General features: G+C 37.4%; 1 protein-coding gene and 1 pseudogene across 6 annotated transcripts in view; both read left to right on the top strand.

Annotated features, from left to right (window-relative positions):
- The window catches only part of GIGYF2 (GRB10 interacting GYF protein 2), a 136,421-nt gene that overhangs the window by 40,556 nt on the left and 78,007 nt on the right, over positions 1–17,858 (top strand). For all 6 annotated transcript variants that reach the window (XM_020288124.2, XM_076006046.1, XM_020288127.2 and 3 more), the window contains 3 exons: positions 5,401–5,512; positions 13,195–13,306; positions 14,119–14,159. In XM_020288124.2, coding sequence (XP_020143713.2) covers positions 5,401–5,512; positions 13,195–13,306; positions 14,119–14,159 — 265 coding nt within the window. The remainder of the gene's footprint in view (positions 1–5,400; positions 5,513–13,194; positions 13,307–14,118; positions 14,160–17,858) is intronic.
- LOC105886154 (26S proteasome regulatory subunit 7 pseudogene) lies at positions 7,147–13,188 on the top strand (annotated as a pseudogene).

A 17,858-nucleotide genomic window follows, 5' to 3' on the forward strand; every position in this document is an offset into this window, starting at 1 on the left:
AAACTTAACCATGTAGCTGACGTGGTGGCTCACGCCTGTAATCCTAGCACTCTGGGAGGCCAAGGTGGGCAGATTGCTCAAGGTCAGGAGTTCAAAAGCAGCCTGAGCAAGAGCGAGACCCTGTATCTACTAAAAATAGAAAGAAATTAATTGGCCAACTAATATATATAGAAAAAATTAGCCGGGCATGGTGGCACATGCCTGTAGTCCCAGCTACTTGGGAGGCTGAGGCAGTAGGATTGCTTGAGTCCAGGAGTTGGAGGTTGCTGTGAGCTAGGCTGACGCCATGGCACTCACTCTAGCCTGGGCAACAAAGTGAGACTCTGTCTCAAAAAAAGAACAAAAAACAAAACTTACCATGTAGAGAAAATTACTTGTTAACTTTAATCTTTTTTATTGTAGCCTGTTTTCTTTGTATATCTTTAATTGTCAAAATATGTCAATACATACTGAATCTAATAGCTTGTTTTAAGAATTATATGCCATGACCAAGTGGGATTTATCCCTGGAATGCAAGGGTAGTTCAAAATACGAAGATCTGTGTAATAAACCATATTAGTAGAATGAAGGAAAAAATCCTCCACCTGATCATGTAATTAATACAGAAAAAGCATTTGATAAAAATTTTTTTTTTGAGACAGAGTCTCACTTCTGTTTCCCGGGCTAGAGTGCCGTGGCATCAGCTTAGCTCACAGCAACCTCAAACTCCTGGGCTCAAGCGATCCTCCTGCCTCAACCTCCCGAGTAGCTGGGACTACAGGCATGCGCCACCATGCTCAGCTAATTTTTTTTTATATGTATATATATATTTGGCTAGCCGATTAATTTCTTTCTATTTATAGTAGGGTCTTTTTGTATATATATACATATATATATATATTTGGTTAGCCAATTAATTTCTTTCTATTTATAGTAGAGTCTTGCTCTTGCTCAGGCTGGTCTCGAACTCCTAACCTTGAGCAGTCCCCCCGCCTCGGCCTCTCAGAGTACTAGGATTACAGGCATGAGCCACTGCACCCGACCAGCAGTTGACAAAATTGAACACTCTTTCATGATTAAAAAAAAGCACTCAGCATACTAGATAGGAATAGAAGGGAGCTTCATTAATGGATTGAGGGCATTTTTGAAAAACACATAGCTCACATCATACTCAGTGATACAATCTGAAAGCTTTCCCCTAATATCATGAATAAGAAGGATGCCTGCTCACCATCACTATCCAACATTGTATTGGAAGTTCTAGCTAGAGCCTTCAGGTGACAGAAAGAAAGAAAAGCCATAGAAATAAAAGCCATCCAAATTGGAAGGGAAGAAGTAAAACTATCTCTATTTGCAAATGACGTGATCTTATATATAGAAAAATCCTAAGGAATCCACAAAAAAACTATTAACTAATAAATTCAGCATGGTTGTAAGTTACAAGATCAATGTGCAAAAATCAGTTGTGTTTCTATACACTAGTCAGGAACAAAGAAGATTAAGAAAATTCCATTTACAATAGCATCAAAATGAATAAAATACTTAAGAGTTAGTTTAACAAAAGAGCTATAAGAGTTTTAGACTTAAAACTATAAGACACTGCTGAAAGGAATTTAAAAATACCTAAATAAATGGAAAGGTATTCATTTTCATGATTGGAAGACTTGATATTGTTAAGATGCAGTACTCCCCAAAGCAATCTACAGTCAGTACGAGCATTATTGAAATCCCAGTGGCCTTTTGGGAATACCTTGACAAGTTGATCCTAAAATTCATGTGGAACTGCAAGGGAACAAGAATAGTCAAAACAATTTTGAAAAGAAAGGACAAAATTAGAGGACTCACATTTCCTTGTTTAATAACTTTTTACAGAGCTACAATAATCCAAACAGTATGGGTTCAGGGTAGACATATAGATTAATGGAATATCATTGAATGTTCACAAATAAACCTCAGTTGTTCATCCTGGGAGATTGTTTTCAAGAAGGTGTGAATGAGGATATCTCTTTTGTTTTACTGTTGCCATAACTGCAGTATTTTACCATTGTTTTGCTATGTTTACTATTTTTCTTTTTTTAAATTTTATTTATATATTTTTGAATATGTAATAAATGGTTTAAAAAATAAAAATGTAGCCGGGCGCGGTGGCTCACGCCTGTAATCCTAGCTCTCTGGGAGGCTGAGGCGGGCGGATTGCTCGAGGTCAGGAGTTCGAAACCAGCCTGAGCAATAGCGAGACCCCGTCTCTATTATAAATACAAAGAAATTAATTGGCCAACTAATATATATAGAAAAAATTAGCCGAGCATGGTGGCGCATGCCTGTAGTTCCAGCTACTTGGGGAGGCTGAGGCAGGAGGATCGCTTGAGCCCAGGAGTTTGAGGTTGCTGTGAGCTAGGCTGATGCCATGGCACTCACTCTGGCCTGGGCAACAAAGCGAGACTCTGTCTCAAAAAAAAAAAAAAAAAAAAAAATGTACAGAACAGCATGTGAAAGAAAAATCTTTCATCCTTTACCCTAGCCCCTACCCCCTTTCCCAAAGGGAGCCAATGTTAGTAATTTCTTGTGTATTATTCCAAGTAAATCTATGTTTCCCCCTTTTATGTAAGTGGTGGTATACGCTAAACATTGTTCTGTACTTCCAATATTGAGAAAAAATTCCTTGCAAGTTTGGAAAAAAATTCTTCCATTGTTTTAGTTTGCATTTCTTTGCTCAGAAAAGTAAACAGTTTTTCTGATGTTTATTCATCATTTATATTTCTGCTAATTTTTTCTTGTCTTTGCCAGTATTTCTTTTGGGATATTAACTTTTTTCTTGTTGATTTATATTGTTTATATGAGCTTGTTATATTTTAAGGTCATTAGCCATAGTTGTGCCTGGTAAGTTTTTAAATCACATTTATGATTTTAAACATAGAAGCTATTTTTATTAGCACACTATACCAATTTTATTCTTTTGTGGTATTTCTTCTAATTTTCTAGCTGTTTATATATAATTTAAATTTTTCTTAGTTTTTCTTAAGTGATTTCCTATATTTCTTAGAAATATGCACCAGAAAAGGGAGGATGACTAGTTACTAAAACATGGTAGACCTTTAAGCAACAAAATCAGTAATTGAATCATCCAGAAATATCTCATAACATTTTAAGGAAATTAGTATGTAGTAAGTAGCTACACAAATCATTTGAAAAATCAAAAATTATTCAACAAATGCTGCTTGAAATCTGTTGGTTAACAATACTTAACCAGTGACAATTGGTTATCAATTTAGAGAAGAATAAAATTAGGTATGCACTAACCCACACACTAAAAATAGTTCTAGAATGACTAAAGGAGTAGGTCTTAATTTTGTTTTCATAATGAAAATATTTATCTTAAGGTCTGCATTCTACAATCACAGGTGCTTAATGCTAGGATTAGAAAGTTTTCACTGTAGCCACAGAAGATCATCAAGTCCATTTTGAAGGCATTTAAAATGCCTCATTTGGGATTTCCTGATAACTTATTTGGTAGCTTTTGTCATTTATGAAATATGTTGGAATAGGATAGTGCTTAAAGCTGGCAAAAGATTCATCAAATGTATTCATCAAATTGTATTCATCAAATGTATTCATCAAATTGATGTCCTTTGGTCAGGTACCCATTCAAAGATTGTTTAGGGCCAGGCGTGATGGCTCATGCCTGTAATCCTAGCACTCTGGGAGGCCAAGGGGGGAAGATTGCTTGAGGTCAGGAGTTCCAGACTAGCCTGAGCAAGAGCAAGACCCCGTCTCTACTAGAAATAAAAGAAAAAAAAAGAAAAAAAGAAATTAGCCAGATAACTAAAAATAGAAAAAATTAGCTGGGCATAGTGGCGCATGCCTATAGTCCCAGCTACTGGGAGGCTGAGGCCAAGAGTTTGCGGTTGCTGTGAGCTAGGCTGATGCCACAGCACTCTAGCTAGGGCAACAGAGTGAGACACTGTCTCAAAAAAAAAAGGAGAGATTGTTTGGATTTTCCTAGAGTTTTATAAACTTTTTCTTTCAGCACCCCTGTAAATACTTTTGAGAACTTAAAGCAAGCTTCTTATCTTGCTGAATATCTTGTTTCCTGAAGTTACCTGATTTAGGTATTTTATTTTTAAAGTATACTCACACACTCATTCTCCCCATATGTACGTATGTATGTATGTATGTTTAAAATATAACCAGGAAAAAAAGGTTTCTTAGAATAAAATCAATGCCCAAAAATGTAGTTGTTCTATTGGCGTGGCATTTCACTTGAATATTTATCTCAGTTTGAGAAGCATGATTCTATGCATTGCATATATAATTTAGGTAGCTGCTATTAGATGAGAGTATTTTATTTGACATCAAAGAAAATTACTTGATTAATGCATTCTTGAATAGATAATGCATATATATATATATACAAAAATTGAAAAAACACATATAACAGAAAGTAAGTCTGTCACCCAGACTCTGCTACCAATTTTCCTCAGGGCTAACCACTGTTTCCATTTTCTTGTGTTCCCTTCCAGGGTTGCTTAAGGTGTCTGCAACTATTTGTATATTTCTTTAAATACCCACTTCACACATACACAGAGATGGTAGTATGCTATCTGTGTACACAATTCTACACTTTAATGTTTTTCCTTAAGTGTCTATCTAGGAGGCAAATAGCTAATACTTATTTAGCTTTTAATTAATATGTGTCAGGTACTATTCTAAGCACTTGAAATTTAATGTGTCGAGTGCTTCCATGAGGTAGATAAAAATATCCTTGTCCATGTTATATAGATGAGGAAACTGAGGCCAGAGAAGTTGAGTAAAGGAGCCAGAAGTCAGTCGTAGGCAGTGTGGCCTGTCCATGCCCCTAACTACAACTATGTTCTGTGTCCCTGTACATTAGATTGACCATAGGAAATTGCAGTTTTTGTGAATCAGAAATAGTTGAATATTGACAGTTTCATATGGTTCAACCTAAGCCATAGAGTTGCCTCGTTTCTTTGAATCAGCTATATGGAATTTCATGTATATATGACCAGAATTTTTAAATTAGCTCGTATCAGTTGAGATCTAGTTTCCATATTTTGCATTTAGAAACAGTACTGCAGTTAAAATTCTGCTTCTGGATACATACAGCATTTAGTTTGTTTGCTTGCCTAATATTTTCTCACCAAACCTAGCATAGTTTAAGGCACTGGTTGTCAATTTTGTGGATCTGAAATGTAAATTAGAAATTGTGAGCTAAAATCAAGTTTTGGATCATCTCCTGTGTTGTGTGGTTATGGTTTCCTATTGCTAGTAGTGATTAGATGCCATTTTACAGATGTAGTGGGAGGTGGGAAGAAAGAACATGTAGTTTTATCTGTTTTATCCATTTTTTCTTTCTTTTCTTTTCTCTTTTTTTCTTTCTATTTTCTTTTTTTTTTTTGGCAGAGAAACTTTTCCATGTCTGTAAATAGTGCCGCAGTCCTGCGATTGACAGGACGAGGAGGAGGAGGAACAGTGGTGGGGGCTCCTAGAGGTCGAAGTTCTTCAAGAGGGCGAGGTGAGCTTTCATGTGAACAAAGTAATAAAGGAGGAGGAAGAGGATAGGGAAATCACTTTTTAAATACTTTAATGCCTGGTTTAAAAAAAAAAAGCTGTTCTTTGACTTTAACTGTATATTAAATGTCCTGAACATTTGTTTCCTGAACCATTTCTCAAGGTATCTCCTCTACAACCCCTGTTTTGGAGCAGAGGAGTGCAATTCTAACTATAGAGGTTTGAGCATGAAGGAGTCTAGACAGTCCCAGTTAACTTTGGCAGATCTTTGTTATCCATGTTTCTCGTCCCCAGGGAGCCTTATGCTCTGGGAGCCAGAGCTTCCTGAAGTGTCTTGACTGGTGGAGCATCACTGAAGTCCCTGCAGGCTTCTGGGACACAAAGTTTTTGTACAAGGGCCATGCGCCAAGAGTGTCCCTAGCCAGAGAGGGGCTTTAGCAAAAACTGTCTCATCAATACTAGCACCTTTTAAAGGGGGTAGAACAAAAAATATTAAACAGTTTTCATTTGTTTAACCTATAGTTTTATAGATTTATATCTGATTTTAGAAAAATAGTTTATTTACTTGTTTCTTTCATATCTGCTCCCTATTGGGTTTTTTTATTTTCTGCTATAAAAGGGCATTCTTAATGTTTGCAATGTAAATATTTACTTGTGCATTTAACTCTAAGCTGGTTAAATCATAGTCTAAACATACCCTATAATTTTCTGTAAGAGATACTTTGGAAATGGAAGAGTTGGATGTTTGCAATGACAGAGACCATTGACTCCACATATATCACCAGGATTGACACGATCATGAGTGTAGAGTATCTAAATTCTTTTTAAGGTTGTGCCTTATGAATAGAGTAATTTATGTACAGTGTTTATAGAGAATGCATTCAGTTGTGCATTTTTGGTAAGAGGTTTCTTTAGGTAGTCCATTTAGAATGTGGGAATGCTGGTATGAATAATGAAGAGTCTAACTGAAACTATAACTTTTTATGCTAGGTACCTAGCAATGTTTTTTCCTTTTCAATCTTTCCATCTCTAGAACAGCGGGTTTTTTTTCTTCTTTTTTTTTGAGGCGGAGTCTCACTCTGTTGCCCGAGCTAGAGTGCTGTGCTGTCAGCCTAGCTCACAGGCAACCTCAAACTCCTGGGCTCAGGCAATCCTCCTGCCTCAGCCTCCCGAATAGCTGGGACTACAGACATGCGCCACCATGCCCGGCCAATTTTTTTCCTATATATTTTTAGTTGGTCAATTAATTTCTTTCCATTTTCAGTAGAGACTGGGTCTCACCCTTGCTCAGGCTGGTGTCGAACTCCTGACCTTGAACTATCTACCTGCCTCGGCCTCCCAGAGAGCTAGGATTACAGGTGTGAGCCACTGGGCCCAGCTTAGAACAGTGGTTTTTTTTTTTTTTTTTTTTTTTTTTTTTTTGAGACAGAGTCTTGCTTTCTTGCCTAGGCTAGAGTGAGTGCCGTGGCGTCAGCCTAGCTCACAGCAACCTCAAACTCCTGGGCTCAAGCGATCCTCCTGCCTCAGCCTCCCGAGTAGCTGGGACTACAGGCACGAGCCACCATGCCCGGCTGATTTTTTATATTATATATATTAGTTGGCCAATTAATTTCTTTCTATTTTTATGGTAGAGACAGGGTCTCGCTCAGGCTGGTTTTGAACTCCTGACCTTGAGCAATCCGCCCGCCTCGGCCTCCCAGAGTGCTAGGATTACAGGCGTGAGCCACCGCGCCCGGCCAGAACAGTGGTTTTTAACCTGAGGTATTGTTAGATTCCTCTGTAAAACTTATAAGAAATACCTCTAACACAATTTTGGGTGGTAAGATCGAGTCATGTGTGTGCTTCAAAAGCTCCGCAGATAATTCAGATTTGCACACCCAGTTAGATTCCGTTGGTCCAGAATTTGTCTCAGATCCATGTGTGTTGGTGGTATGATGGTGTTTTACAGATGGGACTGACCACTCATGACTCTGGCCTGCTACTTGGGCATTTTCTGTGTTTTTCTGTTACGTGTTGGCAACGAGGAGAGGTTGTACTCAGGCAGTTTTGCCTGCAGTGCTTTTTAGGGCAAGTCAGAGATCTTTTTAATAAAGAAATGTGAGCCACCATTTGTGTGCTGCAAATACAAACCAATCTCTAAATGGGCCCTTAAAAAAAAATTACTTATCGAGGTCAGATGCAGTGGCTAGCACCTATAATTCCAACACTTACGAAGGCCACGGTGAGAGGATCAGTTGAGCCCAGGAGTTGGAGATAAGCCTGAGCAACATAAGACCCTATCCCTACAAAAGATAAAAAGTTCAGCCAGATGCAGTGGTGTGTGTCTGTAGTTCCAGTTACTTGGGAGGCTAAGGCAGGAGGATTGTTTGAACCCAGGAATTTGAGACTACAGTGAGCTATGATTGTACTCTAGCCTAGGTGACAGAGTGATACCTGTAATCCTATCATGTTGGGAGGCAGGAGGATTGCTTGAGGCAAGGAGTTGGAGATCAGCCTGAGCAAAGAGCAAGACCCTGTCCTCCCCCCCCCCCCATTCCATAGAATAGAGCCCTTACATTCAGAATTTGAACAGGGCACATGTATAAGATGATGCTGTGACATATAAGTAGTGACTCGATTAACATATTAATGTGGCAGAATGGCATGAAACTAGTTGAATGAATGCATTGACTTTGTGAAAAACACTTCCGTTCTCACAGCTACCTGTGTTTCTTGTAAATGGTCTCAATAGTTCGTTTTATAAAACAAGGCATAGTTACTATGGTTTTGTATTTTTTTACTTATTAATTTCAACATGTTGGTTAAATAATGATAATTGTGGCTTTTCTTGACATGGGCAGAGCTAACATTAGATAATTATCCTGGCTTTTTCTAGTTTGAAGAAACTTTGATGTGAAAATCTACTGATATCCAGACTACTAAATATCCTGAACTAGTAATATTTAAACAAATAAATAAATGGATGGCAGAAACAGCATAAAGTTGTCATCTTCCTATTATATTTGATTAGAATGTTTAAAAATAAAGCAGATCCATACACCTGTCAGCTGCTGCTTCATCATTAAAAGGAAGTATATTTTCATTTCCAAAAAGGGTAGGGTACAATCTCTGACATTAGGATAGTCTTTTAAATTTAGCTTTATGAAAGGTTCATTATTTTGTATTTACTTATTCCTGTATGGGAACCACATTTATAGAAGATTTAAATTTTATAAGCTGGAAAGTTTTAAAACCTGATTCTTTTAATGTGCTCCATTATAAAGCTTTAGTCTCATGAGCAGGACCAAGGCCAGTCCTAGTCATGGCAGAAAACATTTTTTATGTGCTTGCTTTTTTTTTTTTTTTTTTTTTTTTTTTGGTAACATGAGGCTACTTTTTATATTCATTTTTTTCTGTAATAAAACATTTTCTTTATGGTGATACAAGCATAATAGCTATCCTGAGAAAATTGTTCTCTAAAGGGAAAGGGGGCCGGGCATGGTGGCTCATGCCTGTAGTCCTAGCTCTCTGGGAGTCCGAAGCGTGCAGATTGTTCGAATTCAGGAGTTCGAAACCAGCCTGAGCAAGAGTGAGACCCCGCCTCTACTATAAATAGAAAGAAATTAATTGGCCAACTAACATATATAGAAAAAATTAGCCGGGCATGGTGGCGCATGCCTGTAGTCCCAGCTACTCGGGAGGCTGAGGCAGGAGCATTGCCTGAGCCCAGGAGTTTGAGGTTGCTGTGAGCTAGGCTGACGCCATGGTACTCACTCTAGCCTGGGCAACAAATCAAGACTCTGTCTCAAGAAAAATAAATAAATAAAAAAATAAAGGGAAAGGGGATCTTTTTCTCCCACCCTAAAATCATCATTGTAAGGGAACATCCTAGTGTTACATGATAGTTTGTATCAGATTCTTTTAGAACCTTAAATAAAATGTATACATTTCCTGAAGGGAAAGCCTTGGTGTTACATGACAATTTGTATTAGATTATTTTAGAATCTTAAATAAAAGGTATATATTTCTTGAAGGGGAGAGGCACTTAAACTGTAAGTTGACTTTAAGTTGACTTAAAGTGAAGTTAACACAACTGGAAGATAACTTTAAGATGATTGTAGTTCAACAGTGGTCTTCATTTCCATTTTACAAATGAAGAAATAGATACTTAGACTAATCAAGAGGGTATTCACCACTGGAAGCAAGAGGATGCTGTGTAATCACTAAGGAGCTGAGGCACTTGGATCTCCTAAAATCCCAGATTACGCCAGTGGTGATCAGTGGAAAACCAAAGAGGATGAGAAATACGACAAGCCCACTGGAGCTCTGAATGAGGGGGATAGTGCCTTGCTGAAAACTTACGGTCAGAGCACTTATTCTAGGCAGATCCAGCAGGTCGAGGATGACATTCAACAACTTCTCAAGAAAATCAGTGAGCTCACTGGTATTAAAGAGTCTGACACTGGCCTGGCCCCACCGTTACTCTGGAATTTGGCCACAGATGAGCAAACACTCCAGAGTGAAAAGCCTTTACAGGTTGCAAGGTGTACAAAGATAATCAATGCTGATTCAGAGGACCCAAAATATGTTATCAATGTGAAGCAGTTTGCCAAGTTTGTGGTGGACCTCAGTGATCAGGTGGAACCTGCCGACATTGAAGAAGGGATGAGAGTTGGTATGGACAGAAATATCAAATTCGCGCCACCTAAGCAGTTATCTGATACAGATGGAGGAAAAACCTGATATCACATACAGTGATATTCATGGCTATAAGGAATAAATCGAGAAATTGTGAGAAGTAGTTGAAACCCAACTTCTTCATCCAGAAAGGTTTGTTAACCTTGGTAGTGAGCTTCCCAAGAGTGTGCTGCTCTTTGGTCCACTGAGTACAGACAAGACACTCTGTGCTCGAGCAGTTGCTAATAGGACTGATGCTTGTTTCATTCCAGTTATTGGATCTGAACTTGTATAGAAATAACGTCAGTGAGCTCTTTGAAATGGCCAGAACAAAAATCCCTATGTTACCTTCTTTGATGAAATTGATGCTGTTGGAGGGCCTAAGTTTGATGATGGTGCTGGAGGTAACAGTGAAGTGCAGAGAACAATGTTGGAACTGATCAATCAGCTGGATGGTTTTGATCCTCCAGGCAATATTAAAGTGCCGATGGCAACTGACAGACCTGATTCTTTGGATCCAGCACTGATGAGGCCAGGGAGATTGGATAGAAAGATTGAATTTAAGCTTACCTGATCTAGAGGGTCAGACTCACATCTTTAAGATTCATGCTGTTTAGTGAGTGTTGAAAGAGATTTCAGATTTGAATTGTTAGCATGACTATGTCCAGGTAACAGTGGTTCTGAGATTAGAAGCATCTGCACAGAAGCTGGTATGTTTGCAATCACAGCATGGCAAAAATTGCGACTGAGAAGGATCCGTTTGAAGCTGTAAATAAACTCATTAAATCTTATACCAAATTCAGTGCTACTCCTGGCTACATGATATACAACTGAGCCCTGAAATCTTTCAAATGAAAACACTTCTTTTGATTGGAATCCTAACCTTACATTATATAGACTTGTTAATAATCACTTCACATACACATAAAAGGCTTCAAAATTGTAAAAAAAAAATAGGTATACATTGTTCCCGAGATAACCCAAAATGTGATTCAGTGCATTAATTTGGTATTTCATAATATGGTCATATAAAATTACAACTGTGTTCTGAGTTAGTTCTTGATAAATTATAACCAAGAAGGGGAAATACTGAGGCCGGGCATGGTGGCTCACGCCTGTAACCCTAGCACTCTGGGAGGCCAAGGCAGGCAGATCCTTTAAGCTCAGGAGTTTGAGACCAGCCTGAGCAAGAGCGAGACCCCATCTCTACTATAAATAGAAAGAAATTAATTGGCCAACTAATATATATAGAAAAAATTAGCCGGGCATGGTGACGCATGCATGTGGTTCCAGCAACTCAGGAGTCTGAGACAGTAGGATTGCTGGAGCCAAGGAGTTTGAGGTTGCTGTGTGCTAAACTGACACTATAGTACTCTAGTCCGGGCAACAGAGTGAGACTCTGTCTCAAAAAAAAAAAAAAAAAAAAATAGTAGTAGAAATACTGCATGGATATTTGAAATAATTATGTAACTCATTTATGTTTAGTTTTAGCATGTGTTTATGCTTTTATTCAGTATCCATCCTTATTTCATTGTCCTGTGGGTCATTTTACATCATAGGAGAAATTGAGCTAGGGACAATGGCTAAGATTTCACCTAGTTTAAGTACATCCTCAGACCACATGCACTCACCAGCAAATTGGTATTAACGGATCAACACCTAAGTGGACATATAGGAGTAACATTTATCTGGTGTTGGGAGGGGCGGGAGGGGATGGGTATATACAACCACAACAAATAAGATGTGCAACATTTGGGGGATGGACACGCTTGAAGCTCTTACTCGAGGGGGGAGAGGGGCATGGGCAATATATGTAACCTTAACACTTGCACCCCCATAATACGCTAAAATAAAAAAAAAATACATCCTCAGACCTCCCCCCTCCAACTAGATTTCATCTAGTTTTAAATACGTTCTCCAGACTTCCCCTCTCACCCATATGTTGCATGCAAATGGTGCTCATTTGTTAGAAAAACTGAACAGAAAATATAAACCTCAAAGTACATACTGTTTTCTGTCTCCAGACCAAGCAGTTGGATGTATTAATACATCCTTCCTGACCCTAACTGCAGCTGCATCATTTATATAAATGAAATCTTTATATACATTGTTTTGTGGTATGCTTTTGTCATTCATCAGAATAATGTGAATTTCTGTTATCAGTACTTTATTTTTTGTGGCTCTATAGTGTTCGGTATTTTATCAAATTCTTTTAGCTGATCCTCTGTTGATTAGATTGTTTCTATTTTTTAAAATTGCTGTAAACATCTTCATGTATGTATTTGCATATTTGTACAAGTATTTCTGTTAAGATAAATTCTAACTAGTGTTGTTGAATCAAATATTAAAAGATCTAGCCAAATTGCCTTAAATAAAGGGTAATTTACAGTTAGCCACCAGACCCTCTAAATTCCTATATCCATACTCCCTTACCAACTCTGTGGTTTGAATTTATTCCTGATACTTTTCTTACCTCGAGATTTGAGTAGAGAGTAAAGGGCACCTTTGGTTTTGGTTTCTGTGTAATATCCTGTAAGAAGTTCATGAATTTGATAGTTTTTGAGTTGACCCTGTTATAATTTTTGTGGAATTCGATAAATTATTTTAACTTTTGTATTTGGCTTTTTACTTTAGCTCCTCTTTTCACAAACTCTTCCAAATCAAGGTTTCTTCAAATTTTCTTGGAAATAATCCAATAAATGATTTAATTTACATTAATGCTTTATTGAACTAATTAGAATTTCACTATTGGCCTTAATATAGAGCTTAATGTTGACAATTTTCTTGTTCAGGACCGGGGCTAGTACTATTACATTATTTTTTTAACATATCTTTCAGTTTTCTGTGGTTTAGCTGCTTCAGTGCTATTGTTGGTCTCACAGGTAAAGATCCATCAGGCCTTGCTAAATAATTTAAATGTAGATGTCCTGCTTTGTGTAGAGGTAGAAATTTAGAGATAAATCTATGGTGTTGAATGTGTGCCAGATGTTGACATCTGACTGTCATTTTTTCCTGTTTTCTTATTTTCAGGCAGAGGCAGAGGTGAATGTGGTTTCTACCAAAGAAGTTTTGATGAAGTAGAGGGTGTATTTGGTCGAGGAGGTGGCAGGGAAATGCATAGGTCGCAGAGCTGGGAGGAAAGGTAATTAAAGGATCCAGATTTTGGCATAAAGATTTCTTGGTATATAAAACATTTATATTTTGCTTTCTGTAAGAGAAGTTTCTTTGTATAGTTACAGAGCTTCATTTTTTTAAAAAATGCTGTTAATTATTGAATGTCAAGTTGTAAGAAATTTTAAAATGATCCTTATCTAATGAAAGAAACATACCAGATAAATAAGTTAATATATTAGTGCCAACATAGTTAATTTGCTTTGCTACTTGATTAGCATTTAGTAGGTTGCATTGCCATTCTGTTGTTTGTAGGTATTAATAAAAGCATATTCTTTCTGTATCATTTGTGACTTTATATGAAGTCATTCAGAATGAGTGAGGGCACTTCTACATTTCACAAAAATGTATATACAAGGTTGCTCACTACGATGATATTTTTAATATAAAATAATTGGAAACAACCCAAACAGATTGATATTTCCCTTATATAATTATATATCCACACAGTAGAATACTTTATAATATTATATAACCATTAAAGTTAAAGGTGGTTTTGAAAATATTTAATAATGTGGGAAAACACATTCTAAAACAGTATATAAAACTATCTAATTAGAATATTCTGGGTCAGTGGAAACCTAGCTTTTGGTGGGTAAGGTGGTAGGTGTTTTAATTTTCATCTTTGTGCTTTTCTGTATTATACAGATATTAGGCAATAGCCATGTATTTATTTGTTTTATAATTTGAAAAAAGAAATGCTGTTAAAAATGGGAAAGTGAGTGTCATGGATGAGAAATTTATATATTACTCTCAAGCTTTGTTTGAAACTATCTTTTCTAGGGGTGACAGACGTTTTGAAAAACCAGGACGAAAAGATATAGGTAAGGTTCTTAATGATATAAATATTTCCTGGACCTTCATGATATTAGTTCTTAACAAAGCTCACACAAAAGGATAAATTTATTAAAAATTGACTTAGTTACCTGCACCTCTCCAGTAGATGGGGTTGTAGCATTGCTTGCATTTAGAATCCCATGGTTATATTTGAGGTCTCCATTGTACGAAACCAGAGACGATGAATACAACCATTAGGATTTACTTGAGTTAACTTTTTAGTCTGTGTCTTCTCTGCAAGGCATGTATTCTTTTTTTTTGAGACAGAGTCTCGCTTTGTTGCTGAGGCTAGGGTGAGTGCCATGGCGTCAGCCTAGCTCACAGCAACCTCAAACTCCTGAGCTCAAGCAATCCTACTGCCTCAGCCTCCCAAGTAGCTGGGACTACAGGCATGTGCCACCATGCCCGGCTAATTTTTTCTGTATATATTAGTTGGCCAATTAATTTCTATTTATAGTAGAAACGGGGTCTCGCTCTTGCTCAGGCTGGTCTTGAATTCCTGACCTCGAGCAATCCGCCTGCCTAGGCCTCCCAGAGTGCTAGGATTACAGGTGTGAGCCACCGCGCCCAGCCTAAGGCATGTATTCTTTATTAAGGCCAATTTGTGAATTGAAACTTCAAGTTAGGAAAGAATCTAACTAACTCCTTTTTCAGTATGGATAGCATCTCACAGATGAGAAAAAATAGGAAACATGCTAGAATCTTTGCTTTTGTATCAGAGGAAAGGCTAAAACTACAAATGTTCTTTCTTTAGTCATCTATTTGGCTTTTTTTTGTTAATTTTTTTTTTGAGACAGAGTCTCACTCTGTTGCCCAGGCTAGAGTGCCATGGCATCAGCCTAGCTCATGGCAACTTCAAACTCCCGGGCTGAAGCAATCCTCCTGCCTCAGCCTCCTGAATAGCTGGGACTACAGGCACGTGCCACCATGCCTGGCTAATTTTTCTATATATTTTTTGCTGTCCAAATAATTTCTTTCTATTTTTATTAGAGACAGGGTCTTGCTCTTGCTCAGGCTGGTCTTGAACTCCTGAGCTCAAATGATCCACCCACCTTTGCTCCCAGAGTGCTAGGATTATAGATGTGAGCCACTATGCCCAAAGTATTTGGCCTTTTTCAGTATAGTCTTTTTTGTTTTCTTGTTTTGTAATGAGAGCAATCAAATTATATAGTTAAGGTATCCACTGAAGAGAAATGTAATAAGGAAACAGATTCCAGTGTTTATGCTGGATTAATCATAGTTTATATAAAAGAATGTATAATTGATTTTTTTTTTGAGACAGAATCTCACTCTGTTGCCCGGGCTACAGTGTCGTGCTCACAGCAACCTCAGACTCTTGGGCTCAAGCAATCCTTCCACCTCAGCCTCCCAAGTATGTGGGAAGGAATGCATAATGTTAAAATGAGCTTTCTGACTGATTTAAGGTACTGTCTTACAAACTGCCAGTAGGTGTTAACATCTGAGAGGAAAAATGCCAGTTCACAGTACCACTGGAGTCATAACATTACCAAGTTCCAAATTCCTATAAGTACCAAAAAAATTCTCTAGAGCATGATTGTATCTAATAGTGGTAAACGTTTCTCGTAAACATATGTTGAATATGTAAATACTATTCACAGACTGATTTGCAGATTGTTTTAAAAACTACGTAGTTATGTGATCAGCTTTGCGTCAGTGTTTCCATATAAAACTCAAGCACATCAATGATTAAAATTCCTCAATCAGTAACATGGCATTGGGATTATTCAATTGCATTTATGCTAATGAAAACCATTCATTATGTGTAGCACGAAGAAATTGGGACAGACTGGGTAGATAATTATTGTTAGCCCTACCCATATTGTAGACTGTTGGATGAGTATCATCACAGGGAACCTGTCAGGACCTCTGGTCCCATGCTTGTCTGATTTCATACTTCTGCCAGTGAATATGGAGAGGTGATGAGTAATTTAAAGAGTAAAGGATTTGGAGTCAGAAGATCATAGGTATTCTAAGCTATCAGATATATATATATTTTTTTTATCAGATATTTATTAGTCTCAGAATGAAGTGATAGTGCCTTACATAATTTTTAGGCTTCCAGTAGTTTCCCCTTGTTTGTGGGGGATTTGTTTCAAGACCCCCAGTGGATGCCTGAAACTGTAGATAGTACTGAACCCTTTATATACTGTGTTTATTTCTATATATGCATACCTATGATAAAATTTAATTGATAAATTAGGCACAGTAAGAGATTAACAGTAATAACTAAAGTAGAATAATTATAACACTACTGTAATAAAAATTATGTGAATGTGGTATTTCTTTCAAAACACTTTAATATTTTTGGGCCACTGTTGACTGTGGGTAACTGAAACCATGGAAAGTAAAACTGTGGATAAGGGTGGACTACGGAAAATTAGAGTATATGAACTTATATTCATTCACCAAATATTGAATTCCTACTTAATATGCTAGTTCTTGTACTGGGTGTTAAATATGTCTTTTCTTTGGAGAACACTGTGGGTGCACTCATCAGATTTTCAAATCATTCAGTGTTGAGAGGGGTAGCTATGGAGTGGAACAATTAGGACTTGCGATCAGAATCAGAGTGGAGCAAGAGACCACATCTAATCAAATGGAAGTTTAACAGCAGAAAATGGAAAGTCTTAACATAAGTGAATTATAGAATTTAAAATGCAGAGTAGCTGTGTGTAACAGCAGCCTACTGGGGAAAGGCACAGCTCTTCCAGGCGACTCTCTGCTTCATGTTGTTCAGCAGTGAGCTGACGTCCACACAGCTTGTGGGCAGTATTTACTAAAACTAGTGTCCTCAGTGAGTCAGGTGATAGAGAGGTCCATTGTCTTTTATGTTGTCACAGGACAACCTACACATTGTGTTCAGTTCTGGGGCCACACCTTGAAAGTGTCCATACATTAGAGTAGGGGAGCCGGGGCATTTGAAGCCTTGTGATGGGGACTGTGTGAAGGAAATGAAGCTGTTTAGATAAAGACAAGACTGGACAGGACGGAGTGGAGAGGAGGGTCATTGTCTACCAATACTTTCTTAATGATCATGTGAAAGAGGAATTAGACTTGATCTTTATGAGTCTAAAGGGCAGAAAGGGACCGAATGATGGAGGGTTCAAGGAGGCAGGTATTTGACATAATCTTAAAAAGAGCTAATAATTAGGGTAGTCTGAAAATGTCTTGGGTTGCCTTGGGAAAGTAGTGAGTTCCCTGATTGAGAATAGGTTGATTTTAATTACTGACACATATTCACACTTTGTTGATTTGGAATACATGAGTAGTATAAAGTTGTTTTTCATCATTATTTGTGTCACTTTTTAACTTACATTAATCCAATGAGGGTAATTTTACTAGCCACTCTCTATTAAGAGTAAAAGTTCTTTTCTTTGCACTCCATATGTATATCTTTGAAAAGACAAGTTCCATAAAACAAAATTGACATGAAGTGTCTCAGAATATTTAGGATACTAACTACCACTTAGTATCGGTACTAACTCCTAGTATACTAAAATATTCTGGCAATTTCCACACACATATATATTATAATATATCATGGTGACTTTTACTGAATGCTTTTTATAAAGATGCTTATTATTTCAGAGTAACTGTGCTAAGGATTCTGAGCTTTCTCTTTTTGCACATAATTTGTTGAAAATCATGTAGATTAAAAAAATTGT

The sequence above is a fragment of the Microcebus murinus genome, chromosome 8, assembly GCF_040939455.1.
Source record: "Microcebus murinus isolate Inina chromosome 8, M.murinus_Inina_mat1.0, whole genome shotgun sequence".
Taxonomy (NCBI): domain Eukaryota; kingdom Metazoa; phylum Chordata; class Mammalia; order Primates; family Cheirogaleidae; genus Microcebus; species Microcebus murinus.